The 15313-nt window shown below is 37.5% G+C and overlaps 1 protein-coding gene across 1 annotated transcript in view; it reads left to right on the top strand.

Moving 5' to 3' along the window:
* CACNA1B (calcium voltage-gated channel subunit alpha1 B) overlaps nt 1-15313 on the top strand; it is a 283004-nt gene that overhangs the window by 211256 nt on the left and 56435 nt on the right. Inside the window, exons 25-32 of the mRNA XM_063432933.1 lie at nt 357-463; nt 5321-5417; nt 6469-6629; nt 6851-6988; nt 7674-7875; nt 10116-10280; nt 12624-12734; nt 13827-13910. Coding sequence (XP_063289003.1) covers nt 357-463; nt 5321-5417; nt 6469-6629; nt 6851-6988; nt 7674-7875; nt 10116-10280; nt 12624-12734; nt 13827-13910 — 1065 coding nt within the window. The remainder of the gene's footprint in view (nt 1-356; nt 464-5320; nt 5418-6468; nt 6630-6850; nt 6989-7673; nt 7876-10115; nt 10281-12623; nt 12735-13826; nt 13911-15313) is intronic.

The raw sequence follows: 15313 nt of genomic DNA, 5'->3' as shown, positions 1-15313 counted from the left end.
TAAAAATAGTAGAAAGAGTGACATTTCATATGAGAAAAAAAAATAAACAGGCTTCTCCAATACAAAATAATTGCAGTTTTTATATTTTCCTATGAAACGCTCATGTTCTGTACGGAACCCTTTACTAACTGCAGTTGCGGCAAAGTTACACCAGTTAGGAAATGCCAATTTTGGCATCACTTTGCCGCAACACCAAAGTTATAAAGAAACACCAGGCGTTAGTAAATCGAGCTGCAGATTCCAGGAGATTTGTATTTTTATCACATGACAGTGTCTAATGGCTTGCAAGTGGAACATAAAAATGACAATTAATTTGCCTGTTTAGCAACACAGTGATGTATCCTTTATTTTTACAGATGATTGATTTAGGGCTTCTGTTACACTCAGGCTCATATTTCCGTGATCTGTGGAATATCCTGGACTTCATCGTGGTCAGTGGAGCGCTGGTCGCTTTTGCATTCTCGTAAGCAACTTATTTTCATGGTATCGACACAACTGTGTCTTTAAGGAAAGGTGTCAAGTAAAAATGATGGTGGTACAATTTTAAAGAGACAGACCTGACTCCAGCAGTTAGAAATTAATCAGAGGTGTACCATTAGGATTTTTCCTGTACTAAGTATATCTCACTGTGTGCTGGTGATTTTATTACGCACCCTGTATTTTTTATACAATTTGTGATATTATATATGTGTCTTGTGAGTGATTATAGACAATAGGGGAGCTGCACAGGCACTTTTCGTATAGCGCCAATCCACCTATATCCCATTGTCTTTTTTTGGGTTTTATAAATTTTAAAGAGAATTTTAAAAATAATGTTTATAATATTCTTGACGATTGCTTTTTTCACAGCAATGTTAGCCTGTAAAACAGAAAAGAGACCCAGTATAAAGTATAATAGGAAGTGAGGCCCATGGTTTTAAATATCTTGTACATTTACTACAATTATAAAACTGGATATATTAGAATATAGGTTCTGATAAAGTGTGTTAAGGGTAGTTTCAACATATATTAGCAATGTGTGTGAATGTCTGTAGAATGCAACACAAAAGAATTGACTGAGCTATTTCACAGCATGTGTTCCTGCCAATAACTGAACACACCTTGATTTCTATAAAGAATCACAAGTCACTTCAAGCACTCTAAAGCCAGGATGGCACAGTGCACGGCAGTCACACCACAGGGTTTTGTCTCATTATTCACAAGATATGTTTGCGATCCTCACACAATACAACGCGCATGTTATAGATCATGTACCAAGCAAGTGGTCAGAAACTGGTTTTCTATATAAAAAAAAAATCAATGAAGAACATCATGGGGCAACGTTGTAAACATGTAGCAGTTACCACGGAAACCAATGCAATGTTCCGCTTTTAGAACTTTGCCTTAGATTGTTCTTTCTACAAAACATTCGTAAAACCATTTATTAAGGCCTATCTGAGCTTCCCATTCCATATCTTAGATTTTAAATTAACATCTCATAAGAGCAGTATGTCTGCCTTTTGTAGATCTTTCATTCAGAGCAGGAATGACTATAAGGTGACCCAAGGTGGCCCCCTAGGGCCCAGGGTTTAGATAAGTACCCCAGAACCATGCATTTGCTTGGCCCCATTAGATATCTCTTTGTGAAGAACGAAGCGGGGTCCCAAAACAGGTAACTCTCTAGGGCCCCGTAGCATCTTAATCCATCTCTCCTGTTTTATTAATATCTGCCATGTCTGCTTTGAGGATATTCCAAGATTTCTCTAAATATCTGGGTTGCATCCACGATTAATGTCCTAATGTGAGTTTGTAAGAAGCCCGTTGGAGCTCTGAAAATATTTTATATGGAATTCTCCCTCAATTGTGTCTCATGGTTTGGAAGTCTTGGGACTCCTGACCACAAAAGGTGGACTAACCTCAGCCATCACTCCGAGAACTATTGAGCCTAACCTACAGTTGTACATAAATCGTAGCACGGAGTCCTGTATGTTTGTGTGTTGATGCTGTACACAAAGCTTATTGTTTTCCTGTGTATTTACCACTGATTTAAAGCTCTTTCTTTGTCTCCCTCTCTTGCTGGATTCTCTCTCTTTCTCTAGGAGTTTTGTTGGGTAAATTCATATTCTCTTTACCTTCCGCACATACAGCTCAGCTCTGTATGTGCTCCATACCTTTCTATTCCAGTAACCCCCTCCCCTCCCATAATGTAGACGCCATTGCTAGAATTTCATCTGCCCTTCCCATGTACATCAAGCATTATTTAGATGTTTTATGGTACAGATTTCCCAGCCGAATGGTCAGGCGTAATGTGGGTTTTACGTGACGGTAACATTAACATGCAATGGACGGACCAAGGTGTAAGATCCTGTTTTGTTTTGAGAACCTAACAAAAATGAACACATTCGTTTAAGAATGCGGATACATTGTTCGTTACTGCCCTTCGGTTTTGGGATGGTGTGTTTTCCTGATCTCATGTAAAGAGATGGCGTGCACCCAATGTTGAGAAGATATAATATGTGCCAAAACTCATTGATTGATAACAGAAAAAGGCAGCCATGATTAAAAATAAATCTATAATTGGGACTTTTTGTAAAGGATTTTTGCGGCTAGAGGTGCACTCTAATGCCATCACTTAACATGTTACCTTAAATTCCTCTACGTTGTTGTACAATGCATACTAAAATATTCATGTTATGTAAGCTTTCATGAATAATACGGTAATCTGACTGCCAGACACAGACATTCTGATCTAGGAACACGGAATGAAGGGGATGCGATGGTCTTAATAGCACAAACAGCTGGGCATTGTCAGACAGAAAAAACTTAATTGTCCCTTTAACAAACAATAGAAATGTCAAAGTTGGAACCGAATTGGCCATTTTAAGCGTGCATCTGATAGATGTACATTTTGCCCTCTGCATATTTACTTATTTACTTTATGGGTTTATGAAAGTGTGTTGCTTTCTGTATCAAGGAAGGTGCCACTACTTAACGTGATCATAGAAGATGGAAGCAATACAGTCTCTTTACATTTCAATGTGATTCTGCACATTGCCATAAAATATGATATATCTATTGTAAAATAGTTTCCAAAGTTCTCAATTCATTATGTGAATATGCGGTTTACAGTTAGTAATGTTTTCTAAGGTTACCGTCTGGAGGCTATCGTCTTTACACCTAGAACTGGGAGCCATAAATACATTTGCATTCTCTGAAACATCTCTCCCTAGATCAGCCCCCCAGTACAGTCCCCCTATTATGTTCCCCCCTATTATGTACCCCCCTATTACAGGGAACTGTACCCCTGACTCCAGTCACAAACATCTAAACAGTTGGAGTGCACAATGCACGTTCTCAATGGTCTCCGACCGGCTGGGCTTGAAAAAAAGAAATTAATGGCTAACTAATAAGGGGAAACAATATTAAAAAAAAACATTTATCTGGCATGTCAGAGACCTCCAAAGAAGTATCCGTGCACTCCAATATTAGAGCATGTTTTATGCATTTTCATTGCCTTGGAAAAACAAAAAGAATTACAATATTTTAATGTATTGTAAAATGAACCAGAGATCCACATACGTATTAATGTATGGAACATCCTAACCCAGAGCTTGGCAACAGTTACACTCCATGATGATGAGGATCAACGCCATGCATTGTGGGAGTTGTAGTCCAAGGACAGATAAAGGACTGCTGCCAGAGTAGCCCTGTCTAACCCTCATTTGTCACTCATGATCTCCAGTACCTGTGTTGCATTGGTTATGACATACACAAGTAACCAGATATATATCATTGATTGGGTACACAGAGTCTTCTTTTTAAAACTTGCCAAATATACTCTCTTCTTAGCAACCACGGCAAGTTCTATATTACTATGAGTGTCTCCTGGTCATTGATAAAACAAAATGCAGACCCAATGGAAATGTCTGTGATTCTGATCGCTAAAGAGCCCAGATGGTGGCTCTAAGAGTCTGTATGTACCATAACCATCCAACACAGGTATTGTATTAGACTGGATCTGCATGTGGAACTCAGAAATGCATGACTGGTGCATGCCTTGCATTGGACAACGATCAGTAGATGCCATGAGTTCTGTCCATCGCCTGGGTCAGGAAATGTTACAACAGGGTGGTGTTAAAGGATTGGAGCTACCAGTTGTCTTAATTTATTAATTTATTAAGGTCTGTTTTGCGATCAGAGCTTATATTACAGAGAATATCATTACTGGAGGGTCATGAAGCCTCACACAGGCAACTTCTTAATATATAGTTAATCACCCATGTGGTTCCATACCAATATTGACCTCTGTACCAACCCCACAACAACACCGATAGGACATCCACACCAAGAACGTGACATGACATCTGCATCAACAAAAATAAAACATATGGATAAGTTTAAATCCCCCAAAATATATATTTTATCCCCACACCAACAGCAGTATGAGCAAAGTCGGCACCTATAGTAATGCGAAAACATTCTAAGTCACCTGAAAATGATATCTAATGCTATTTACCTGGTCAGTAGTATTTATAAGTAGAAGCATTTTTCCAGTTTAGTTGTTACAGTCTAAACAATAAAATCCACCAATTTTCTTGATGAACTGTGGATGATAATGGTGATGGTTGTAGTTCATCAATATCCTCTGTTTGGTCACCCTTGACACTCAAAAGGTTAAAACTGTATCTCCATGTGTGTATACGTGCGTCCAGGTGTAGACACCTACCACACTACGCACAAAAGAACATCAGCCATATGTTGGCAGCAAGGTCTAGCATAGACTGAAACATATGACTACATTTGCTTGATGTCTGGTGCAGACTGAACTTCCTATGGATCCTGGCTCTGGCCTGTCTTCAGTGTCAAATTCGGTATGATATATTCATAGATATTTTTTCCTTAGCAAGTGAGAAGAAAAAATTGTGTGAGATGATCTTCAGTGATTTATCCCACTAGGACATTTTATAACCTCTCTTCATTGATGGACGAGGTAGTTTCACACATCCTTATCTGTTAGAATCATGTAACATGCTATGAGTTTATCAGACGATCCAAATTATCACACCCGCACAAATCTGCACATGCACACTTCGACGCACAGGCCTACGTGTACAAACTTGTCCTTCCTTTAATATTTTCTCTGTTTTATAAGCAAAGATGTAGGGGCACAGGGGGTAGGTGAATGTTAGTATACAGCATGACACTGGCAATGATTTCCTACAAAAGATGAGGATATCAGAAAGTATGTGTATATTCTCAAGGAGTCATTTTAACTTTTGGGGGAGTCTGCTCTACTTTGGCCTTGATGACTGTGTCCCTGTGTGTATTTTTTATGATATAGAGGTAATAAGGGAAAGGATCTAAACACCATCAAATCCCTGCGGGTCCTACGTGTCCTACGGCCTCTGAAAACCATCAAACGACTGCCCAAGTTGAAGGTTTGATGTCTTCTTTATATATTCCCCCTTTTCTTGCCTCATTCACTGTATCCCCTTAATGCATGTCCTCTCTGTGCTCTGATCCTGATACATTTTATCTCTTCCATTTATAATTCACGTTCCCTACTCCACTTTCATCCTTTTCTGATATTCCATATTGCTTTCTTTGAATTAGTACAATCTTTTTAGAAAAATGTAACCAAACAATAACCTTCAGATACTACACTATAATTTACATCTTGAAGCTTACAAAAATATGCAAGATCCAGGCCTGCCGTGATCCTTCCTCTTTATTTTCTAGAAACAATTCGCAAGAGGATATTTAAATCTATGTCATTTATTAACATAAAAACTAAAATATGTTCAGATTTTTTTTTTATATAACTTTTGTTTTTTTATTATTGAGGCTTGCTGTATTTATTAGAAAGAAAAAAATTTCAGTCACAAGCCTAACCTTTCAAATGTTACAAATGAAAGTCAATTCAGCATGGATATTTGAAACACAATAGGCACTTGGGTAATATATGGGTAATATATCTTAGTTAATTATAAGATGTGAAATATGTATGATGTTTTAGAGAAACAGTACGTTGTTTAGAATAAGGGAGGTCAGATTAGGACAGAATAGTTTATGTATTAGTTGGGTGTATCTTACAGCCACTTACCTAAGGTAGATTTGAGAACGTCGGTATGGAAATGAGGGATATGTCATGGGCAGATAAATTATGGTAATGTTGGCTATAGGAGTGGTGTCATGCAATATATTAGTGCAGAGACTAATTTTGAAGAGGTATCCAAACACCCAGAGTTTTATGTCAGGTGCCAGCACAAAAAAAAACACAATGTCATCAGTTTATTTTGTGTCATTCCTACCACACTCTTAAGACTAAGAGGTCCATAATTTAGAGATTATTCGTTGAATGCTCCGTAATGTTCAAGGTACCAGTTGGCTGCCTAAGCATCATCACAGGTAGAATCCACAGAAGAATGACTGATCAGAATTTGACGTTTCTACTTATTGACCCCTATTTCCTCATTCTGCGTCCGCCAGGCGGTGTTTGACTGCGTAGTAAACTCTTTGAAGAACGTTCTGAACATTTTGATTGTGTACATGCTCTTCATGTTTATCTTCGCGGTGGTGGCTGTCCAGCTCTTCAAGGGAAAATTCTTCTATTGCACAGACGAGTCAAAAGATCTAGAGAAGGATTGCAGGTAGGTGTTTACGGGCATGGTGTCCAAGAAGGTGGGCAGGTTGGTATAGAATGATTCTGTTCCTAAAGCACATGTAAATATCTGTACAGACTTGACCCAGCTACTGTTGGAAGCATAGTCCATGTATGTAAAATATAAAAAGTATACCTAATTCAGTTTTTTTTATTTTCCTCCTCACTGTTGATGCTGTTAAATGCTAATATTATTATTTTTTTGTTTAGGGGGGAATATCTGAACTACGAGAGTGATGATGTTCGAGCACAGGCTAGGCAATGGAAGAAGTATGAATTTCATTATGACAATGTGCTCTGGGCTTTACTGACCCTATTTACTGTATCCACAGGAGAAGGGTGGCCCAAGTAAGTATTCACTACACAGTGTGGTCCGTATTATCATCTGAACAGTATCATTCACCATGTGTGAGGAGCAGTGACGGTTTACAAAGAAATCTTTTTACATCTATATGTGTACACACATCTGGCCACTGTTAAACTGTATCCATTATTTAATACTAGATTTATTATTTTTTAACGGTTCCCATTTTCAGCTTGAAACTGTAATGGCATTTTTTTACCTTTACTTTTTTTTTTAACTTCACGGTTGAATTATCTGTTGTAACTTGATTGACGGCTGAAGTCAACCTGCAATAAGCCAGTGGTCAAGTTTCAAGATTTGTGGAGTGAGAAAAAGGAGTAGGGCTTACGCTCCGAATATAAAACCTGACATTGCAATTTGGCTTAGATCGCCTACCAGAAGAAAGGTCCATTATCTTATAAAGTCACCACATTTACTTTCATTTGAAATTGAGACACTTAAAAAAATCAGTAACGTAATTAGATTCTTTAAAGGCTCTTTGGCATCAAATTCACATTACGATAATATTCATTTCTAGAATTAGTAACCCCTATATAATCATCCTTATCGTGAATAGGAATGAAAATGATTATTTTGCCATTAGCACTCCTTCCTATTTGCTGAATAGATCCCATTTTCTGAGCATTGTAAATAGGAGGATACATTTGTCATATTTTTTATTTATTTCAGCGTCCTCAAACATTCTGTAGATGCAACTTATGAAGATCAAGGTCCCACGCCTGGATTCCGAATGGAGATGTCAATCTTCTATGTGGTCTACTTCGTTGTGTTCCCCTTCTTCTTTGTCAACATTTTCGTGGCCCTGATTATCATTACTTTTCAGGAACAGGGAGACAAAGTCATGTCAGAGTGCAACCTCGAAAAGAACGAGGTGAGAAATTGTTGAAATTATACACCCTTGAATGAAAAACAACACCTACACGGGTACAGTGTTGTCTGGTAACCCACTTATATGTCCACAAGTCATATTATGACGTGCCACAGAATGGGTGCACTGCACTAGATACTTTTTTTGTATCAAATTACTGGTGAGACATTTGTCTCTTATGGATATAGGCTTCGATTTTATATTTTTGAATAAACTTTTCAAACGATTTCATATTTTGAAAAACAAAAAGTATATTTATTTATATGTATATTTTTTGATATTTAATACATTTAAAATGTTATCCCCCAAAATTGAATCATTTGAAAAGCTTATCCAATAATATTAAATCAAGTACAAACATACTACACTATTACAGTACCTCCCCATAGGATTTGTGCAACCGGAGAAACGCACGCTGACCCCGGTAGGTGGTTAAACCAGGCTGGCCTTTATATCAGTGCCTTTAAATAAGCCCTGAATGTTTCCATAAAGTAAGGATTTGGTTCTTGAATGGAAACTGAGAACAGCATACAGAGCAAAAATATTTTACGCATTAATTCAGGGTGATGAACCTAATTAAATTTGCTTTGAATTTGTCTTTGTTTGGCCTGGATTGCTATCCAAACTCCATTTAAAAAAAAAAAAAAGTATGTTAAGAGGATAATCAGAATAAAGTGACTGTTTGGAAATGCAACTTCTCTGCATTAACAAATTGTTTTTGTGTTAGGGTCACCTTGCTATGAATACTGCAACACAGAGCTGTGTTAATGTGTAGATCTGGGAACTTTTTTTTAATTAATCCAGCGATGGGGCCCTTGCTAAGATGTATCTGTATTGTATGTATTAACAATCACAATAAGTTGCAGTAGATCAAAACCTTGTCTTCGAGGCTGCAGATGGATCATACATGGAGGATAACAAGTGAGCACAGTGCTCATTAATGCACATTGTTAATTGCTTGATTGCATGCTAATTAGATAAATTCTTAGAAATCCGAAGTGATTACAATTGTCGGTTTATATAGATACACAGAATATTGAGCATAGACAAATTTTATACTTCAGTAACTCAGCACCAAGATCATGTGCATCTTGCCAGATGTGCAAATTCTTTATGGTGCCCAGGCTGAGCCCTGACTTCACTACCGTGCCAGGCTGGTGCACAAATACACTTACAATGGAAGCAGATCATTTAAGCAATTTTCCACCACTTGCCTGTCCCTAAATCGTATCCTATTCAGCCACCCATCTTCTCCTAGCAGTATATTCACCATTTCCTTTCTGTGTGGATAATCTGGTAGCACGGGCCCTTAAAATGGGGAGCACCGAGCGGATTTTTACATTGAGAATTAGCTAATGTAGCCAATTTTAATGTTTTACCTGATAGAGAGTCACAATGGGAACTTCTTCAATTTAAAAAATAAGAGTTATCTCATCTGCACAGCTAACCTCTGACTTTGGCTATTCATCCAGAGAATCTACTCATTCACTCTGAGAATCTGCCTATTCAGTCTCAGAATCTACTCATTCACCCTGAGAATCTGCCTATTCAGTCTCAGAATCTACTCATTCACCCTGAGAATCTGCCTATTCAGTCTCAGAATCTACTCATTCACCCAGAGAATCTGCCTATTCAGTCTCAGAATCTACTCATTCACCCTGAGAATCTGCCTATTCAGTCTCAGAATCTACTCATTCACCCAGAGAATCTGCCTATTCAGTCTCAGAATCTACTCATTCACCCTGAGAATCTGCCTATTCAGTCTCAGAATCTACTCATTCACCCAGAGAATCTGTCTATTCAGTCTCAGAATCTACTCATTCACCCTGAGAATCTGCCTATTCAGTCTCAGAATCTACTCATTCACCCTGAGAATCTGCCTATTCAGTCTCAGAATCTACTCATTCACCCTGAGAATCTGCCTATTCACCCCAATAATCTAATTAACTCTGAGATTATACCATTGTAGCCTAGAACCCAGTGAATCTACAGATTAACCCCCATTATCTACCGATGCCCTCTAGTTACTTGACCTAGAATGCTCCCATCCCTTTGTTCTGGTGGCTGAAAGGGGAAAGGACTAGGCAACAGAAGCCATGAGATAGCTAGAATATCCACAGCCTCTGCTATACTTTTACTAACCCTAAATATCTGGGGAAATCCCTGGATCCCAGGGTTTGTACATGCGTGATCTTAGGATATTTATTTAAATCTTCCATTTTTCTTCCATTTTGCTTTCCCAGAGGGCTTGTATTGACTTTGTCATTAGTGCTAAGCCCCTTACTCGGTACATGCCACAGAACCGACAGTCCTTCCAGTACAAGATGTGGAAATTCGTGGTCTCTCCCCCATTTGAATATTTCATTATGGTTATGATCGCTCTCAATACCATTGTGCTTATGATGAAGGTAAGATATCATCTCACTGGACGATTTTGCCCCACTTTTCCATATCCAAATCAAAAAAGCACCAAGTAGCCTCGTACTAAATAACATAGCTATTTTTCCCAGAGCATCTAATATCTGCAGTTCCTAATTCTGTACAATTAGTTTGTTTAATTAAGTTGTAGCCAATAAAGTTGGATTTTCCTTGCAAATCTACGTAAAAATGTGAAACCAAAATAATTACCTATTGATAATAGTGTAAGTGGAGTACTATCAAGTGCTATATAGATATATGTAGATATATGTACCTCTATTATAACTTGGATATGATACCATGCAAGTTGTGATTCAATGAATAGTAAGTAATCACACTCACATGTGGTGGAGCCTGTTAACAGACTGACTGTAATCTTGTAAGCTTTTTAGGCAGCACCTCACTTATAATGGCTTGATGTAACCTCTAAATGAAGAGAGAATGGATACAATATATATTAAGAAGAAATATGGTATATATAGTAAACCAAGATGTCTTGCTCACATTATGAAGAGCCTAAAATAAGCTCTGGATGTAGTAGGTGTAGTTTCAATCATGGGGAACTCACTCTTGTGAAAATGCTTCCAGGTATACATAGTTACATAGCTGAAAAGAGACTTGCGCCCATCAAGTTCAGCCTTCCTTACATTTGTTTTTTGCTGTTGATCCAAAAGAAGGCAAAAAACCCAGTTTGAAGCACAATTTTGCAACACGCTAGGAATAAAATTCCTTCTTGACCCCAGAATGGCAGTCAGATTTATCCTTGGATCAAGCAGTTATTACCCTACATTGAAAGATTATGTCCTTGAATATTCTGTTTTTGCAAGTATGCATCGAGCAGCTGTTTGAACATCTGTATGGACTCTGATAAAACCACTTCTTCAGGCAAATAAAAAATAATAAAAAGTCTGTTACAAATAAAGAAGCCTGCTTTCATCCCGAGATGCGTATCACCCTCAATCTGTACGCTCTGGTGCTCGAACTTTTAAATCCAAACTTTATATTTAAATCTTTCCTAAATATACATTAGAGTGGGCAAGAACATCCATCTCCCGGCTGATTAAAGGAAATGATGTTTCACCATCTGAAAGACACGTCACTCGGAAGGGAAAGACGCTCAAAGAAGTAAAGGAAGGATTGTATGCAAAGTAAAAAGACTGATGGGCAATGCCAGAACACGAAAACAAGGATACTGGGACAATTTGGATTTAAAAAAAACGAGCTCCAGAGTGTACAGAATGCTGATTGAGGAAGCTCATCTGGGCGAAACGTGTCTCTGGAGGACAGCAGGATTCTTAATTTCTAATAAACTTTTTTTGTCATCTTGTTTTTATTTTTTATTTAAAAAATCCCCAGTGGGATTGCGTGGTATCAAATAACCCTAAGTCAGAAATAGGAGTAGGCTCTATATTGACTTAATAGCGCTCCACTTATTATCAGTAGATAATTCTTTTGGTTGTTTCCATTTGGTTTTGTGGATCACAATGAGATTATCCACAAGGGTGGTACCTGTACACTAATTCAATATCTTCACTATATCTTTAAGTGCCACAAAACATTTTAAATATATATATATATTTTGTGCTACTTACAAAATGTTCTTTGCCCTCAGAGCTTCTACTTCCTATTTTACCTGCTGTTTAAGTTCAGTGGTATGTTTACTGTTCAGTAAAAAAAAAACAATTATCATCTCTGAAATAAATTTTTGTTAATTAACCCCTTAAGGACCAAACTTCTGGAATAAAAGGGAATCATGACATGTCACACATGTCGTGTGTCCTTAAGGGGTTAAATTGCTCCGGAACTGCACAGCTATGCTTAGAAGTACACTTCTATTGTTATATTGTTATTTACTGAGGTCAAGGCTAAATCTACTGTTACCTGCATTACTTAGCGAGTCAGTATAAAGTCTTGTAGCATTGAGTTTATGTTGCGTTTAGCTTAGAACACGAGTCCTCACTAAACTCCTGCAGGTTTTTATCAGCTAAATAGAGGGTTTCCATGCTCCATGTCCTGCCTATGATTAAGGACCTTAGCTCAGTGCTTGCATGGCCTGTGACTCAGTACCTTGTACCATTCCTTGTGCAACATTTTACAGCATTAACTTTTAGCAATATAGAATACTTGTATGCTCCCAGTGTTCATTAAAAAGCTATACCCCATCTAACTTATTGCATTTAATGGTATGATTGGCTAGATAGGATTTAGTCTAAAATCTCAAAATTAGTTTTGTGTCTTATAGTGGTTTCGTAAATCTAAAATGTATTTTTTCAAACCGTTTTCCACCCTTGATTTTTAGTAATCATTTCTCATGTACTTTCTTTTTTTCCCAGTTTCACGGTGCCTCGGAAACATATGAAAATATGTTAAAATGTTTAAATATTATCTTTACCTCCATGTTTTCCTTGGAATGTATCCTGAAAATCATTGCTTTTGGTGTGCTGGTAAGCTAACCGCAATCGTGGCATCATAAAGGCCAGACGTCGAACTCAAATTCATCACAATCTCAGCCAGCCACTTGTTCTTTTCTTGACATGTGTTTAGAAATATTAATGGATTATTAACACCTAGTAATGTCATTTAAACCTCTGCAACAATTAGGCTCTTAGAATAGCTGTCACAGTGGGGATTGGAGACATGAATCCCTCCTGCTTTTAATGTATTATATTTCTCCTAATAAGCTGGCTGAGGAGTGTCAGTGTTATAGTTTATGAACAATTGAAGCGTCATGTTTCAAATCCAAGCTGGTTTATTCTGTTAAATGTATCTGAAATAATTTTTGTGAATAGCTGATGCAGATGCGTAGAACATGTCTTATCTGTGTTACTTTAGGCAAAAGGGGCCAGTGGTGTAGTGTGATAAGACCAGATATCTGGCCAACTGATGGCGAGTTATTACTACTGCTTCTAGATTCTGTTACTCCACTCAAAGAATTGGCAGCTGACCAGTTTGATGGCCTTTAGGGTGAAGTAGAAAACCTGCCGAGGTTACTTTTGCAGTTGCCCCAGAGTTGGCATGGTCTTTGCCTTTTTGATACTTGTTGCGGAATCAGAACAAAAACACAAATGAAACTTATCTATAAACCACTGTCTGAGGGTACAGCACAAATGTTGTATTGGGTAAAAAAACCTGGCCTTTATGACCAAAAGGAATACGAGGGACATCTTCACATGAAACATTCACAAAGCATAAACCTAAATATCAGGGGCCAAAGGAACACTTGCGGTCATGGAACTGCGGTTTACAAATGTGTCAGAGTTGAGCGCTCGATAGGAGTAGAGGGTCGTAGTGTAGAAGATGTAGGAATAGGAGAACCACTGAGTCTAGGAAAAATCTGCAATTCTCCCTCAGAATGTAAGCTCTTTTGAGTAAGGTTCTCAGCACCTTCTGTTCCTGTACGCTCAGCTTATCTTCTTTCAGCTTCTTGTTTGTTAGTCCACCTATTGTACGTCTCTGTGGAATTTGTTGGCGCTTTATAAATAATCATGATAACAATTAACTGTGACTAATCTACCCGTATCTTTCTGTGTCCACAGAACTATTTCAGAGATGCCTGGAATGTTTTTGATTTTGTTACAGTTTTGGGGAGTATTACTGATATATTAGTAACAGAGATTGCGGTAAGTAGCTTTCTTAACACTCGTTACGGTTTACTTGTAAATGTTAAAATTTTAATGTCGCTGTACGTGGAGCTGAATCAATGTAGTGTTTTAAAGTATAAATAATTCTAGCATTGCCTACTTCGGTGACATCCATCTTTGGCATCATAGAAGTTTGTGATCTATGTTTCCCATTGCTGGTTGAGCATCATAAGAAATATATTTTACCGAAACCTGTGGGGGGGCAAGAGCTTACCGTCACTGTCCCAAATAAAAGTGGTCACTGGCGGTGTTAGTCTTTTGTAAACAGTAAATCCTGAGACTTCTGGAGAACGTTTAGGGATAGACATAGAGCCTTTAGCCTCCTATTTCTGTATAATAAAATATATTTTTTAATGTTTAATTAAAATGCATTTTTATACAAAACAGCTTCAGTATCGGTTTAGGAATTGTAGTAGGGACAATTTCAGGTGTGAAGATCCTTACAATGTTTCAGAATCACCCAGCATTCTATGGGAATTGGAAGATGATTTATAGACCCCTTATACATAGATATTGTGTGAGTTTGTTTTATGCCATTGGAAGTAAGAGTTTGGTAGTTGAAAGTACATTGTTTATAACCCATTCATCATATAGTTAGAGCAAAAACATATTTAAAGAGAACATGGGATCAGCCATCTTGAACTGATTTGCACGATAGCGTATTCTTGTTAGTTTATTCGACATCATTTGTTGCATGTTGTTTTCAACTTCAAAAGAGGGACTTAGAAGAAGGGAGGTGAGTTCACGATCTTGATAGATGTTGTGCTTTCATTGCAGGTTAGTAATCTTAAAAAAACGTTTTTGAACATTGGAAGTTACATTTTCATGTGACGGGGTCTGGTCAACCCACACACATTATTAGATACAAATTAGAACTAACTTTTTGAAAACAAATCCTGAAGGAAAACGTGTTGGTCTAGCCTCTTTTCATTATTAAATGGACATCCTATTTTGTTGTTTTGTTGTTTTTTTTTTCTGAAAATGAAACGTTATTTAAATAACTCTTTTATGAAGCAATAATTACCCAGATTATTATTTTACCTTGAACATTGCATCATACTGTTGATATTATCGAAGAAGTGTTCGTTTTATTGATAAAATAGGAGTTTATTTCTTTAGGTTATTATGTGATTAATATGCCTACAATATAAATAAATTGTTACCTTAATAAAATGTACCCAAGTAATATCACTACTGGGCAGAGTATCTTGGTACGACTTGGTGTGAATCACTGGATGGAATCCAAGGTGTCCAGTGGTCTGCCATAACTTTTCAAGAGGTCCTGCTTATTAGACAGACATTGGAATAATCATTGGAAGAACACAGATTGGTCAATTAGAGTTATCTGGGCCTTCCACTGTCTCACCTGTGTTCAAGCAGGG

The sequence above is a fragment of the Pelobates fuscus genome, chromosome 9, assembly GCF_036172605.1.
Source record: "Pelobates fuscus isolate aPelFus1 chromosome 9, aPelFus1.pri, whole genome shotgun sequence".
NCBI classification, from domain to species: Eukaryota; Metazoa; Chordata; class Amphibia; order Anura; family Pelobatidae; genus Pelobates; species Pelobates fuscus.
This window is presented reverse-complemented; position numbering and strand designations above follow the sequence as displayed.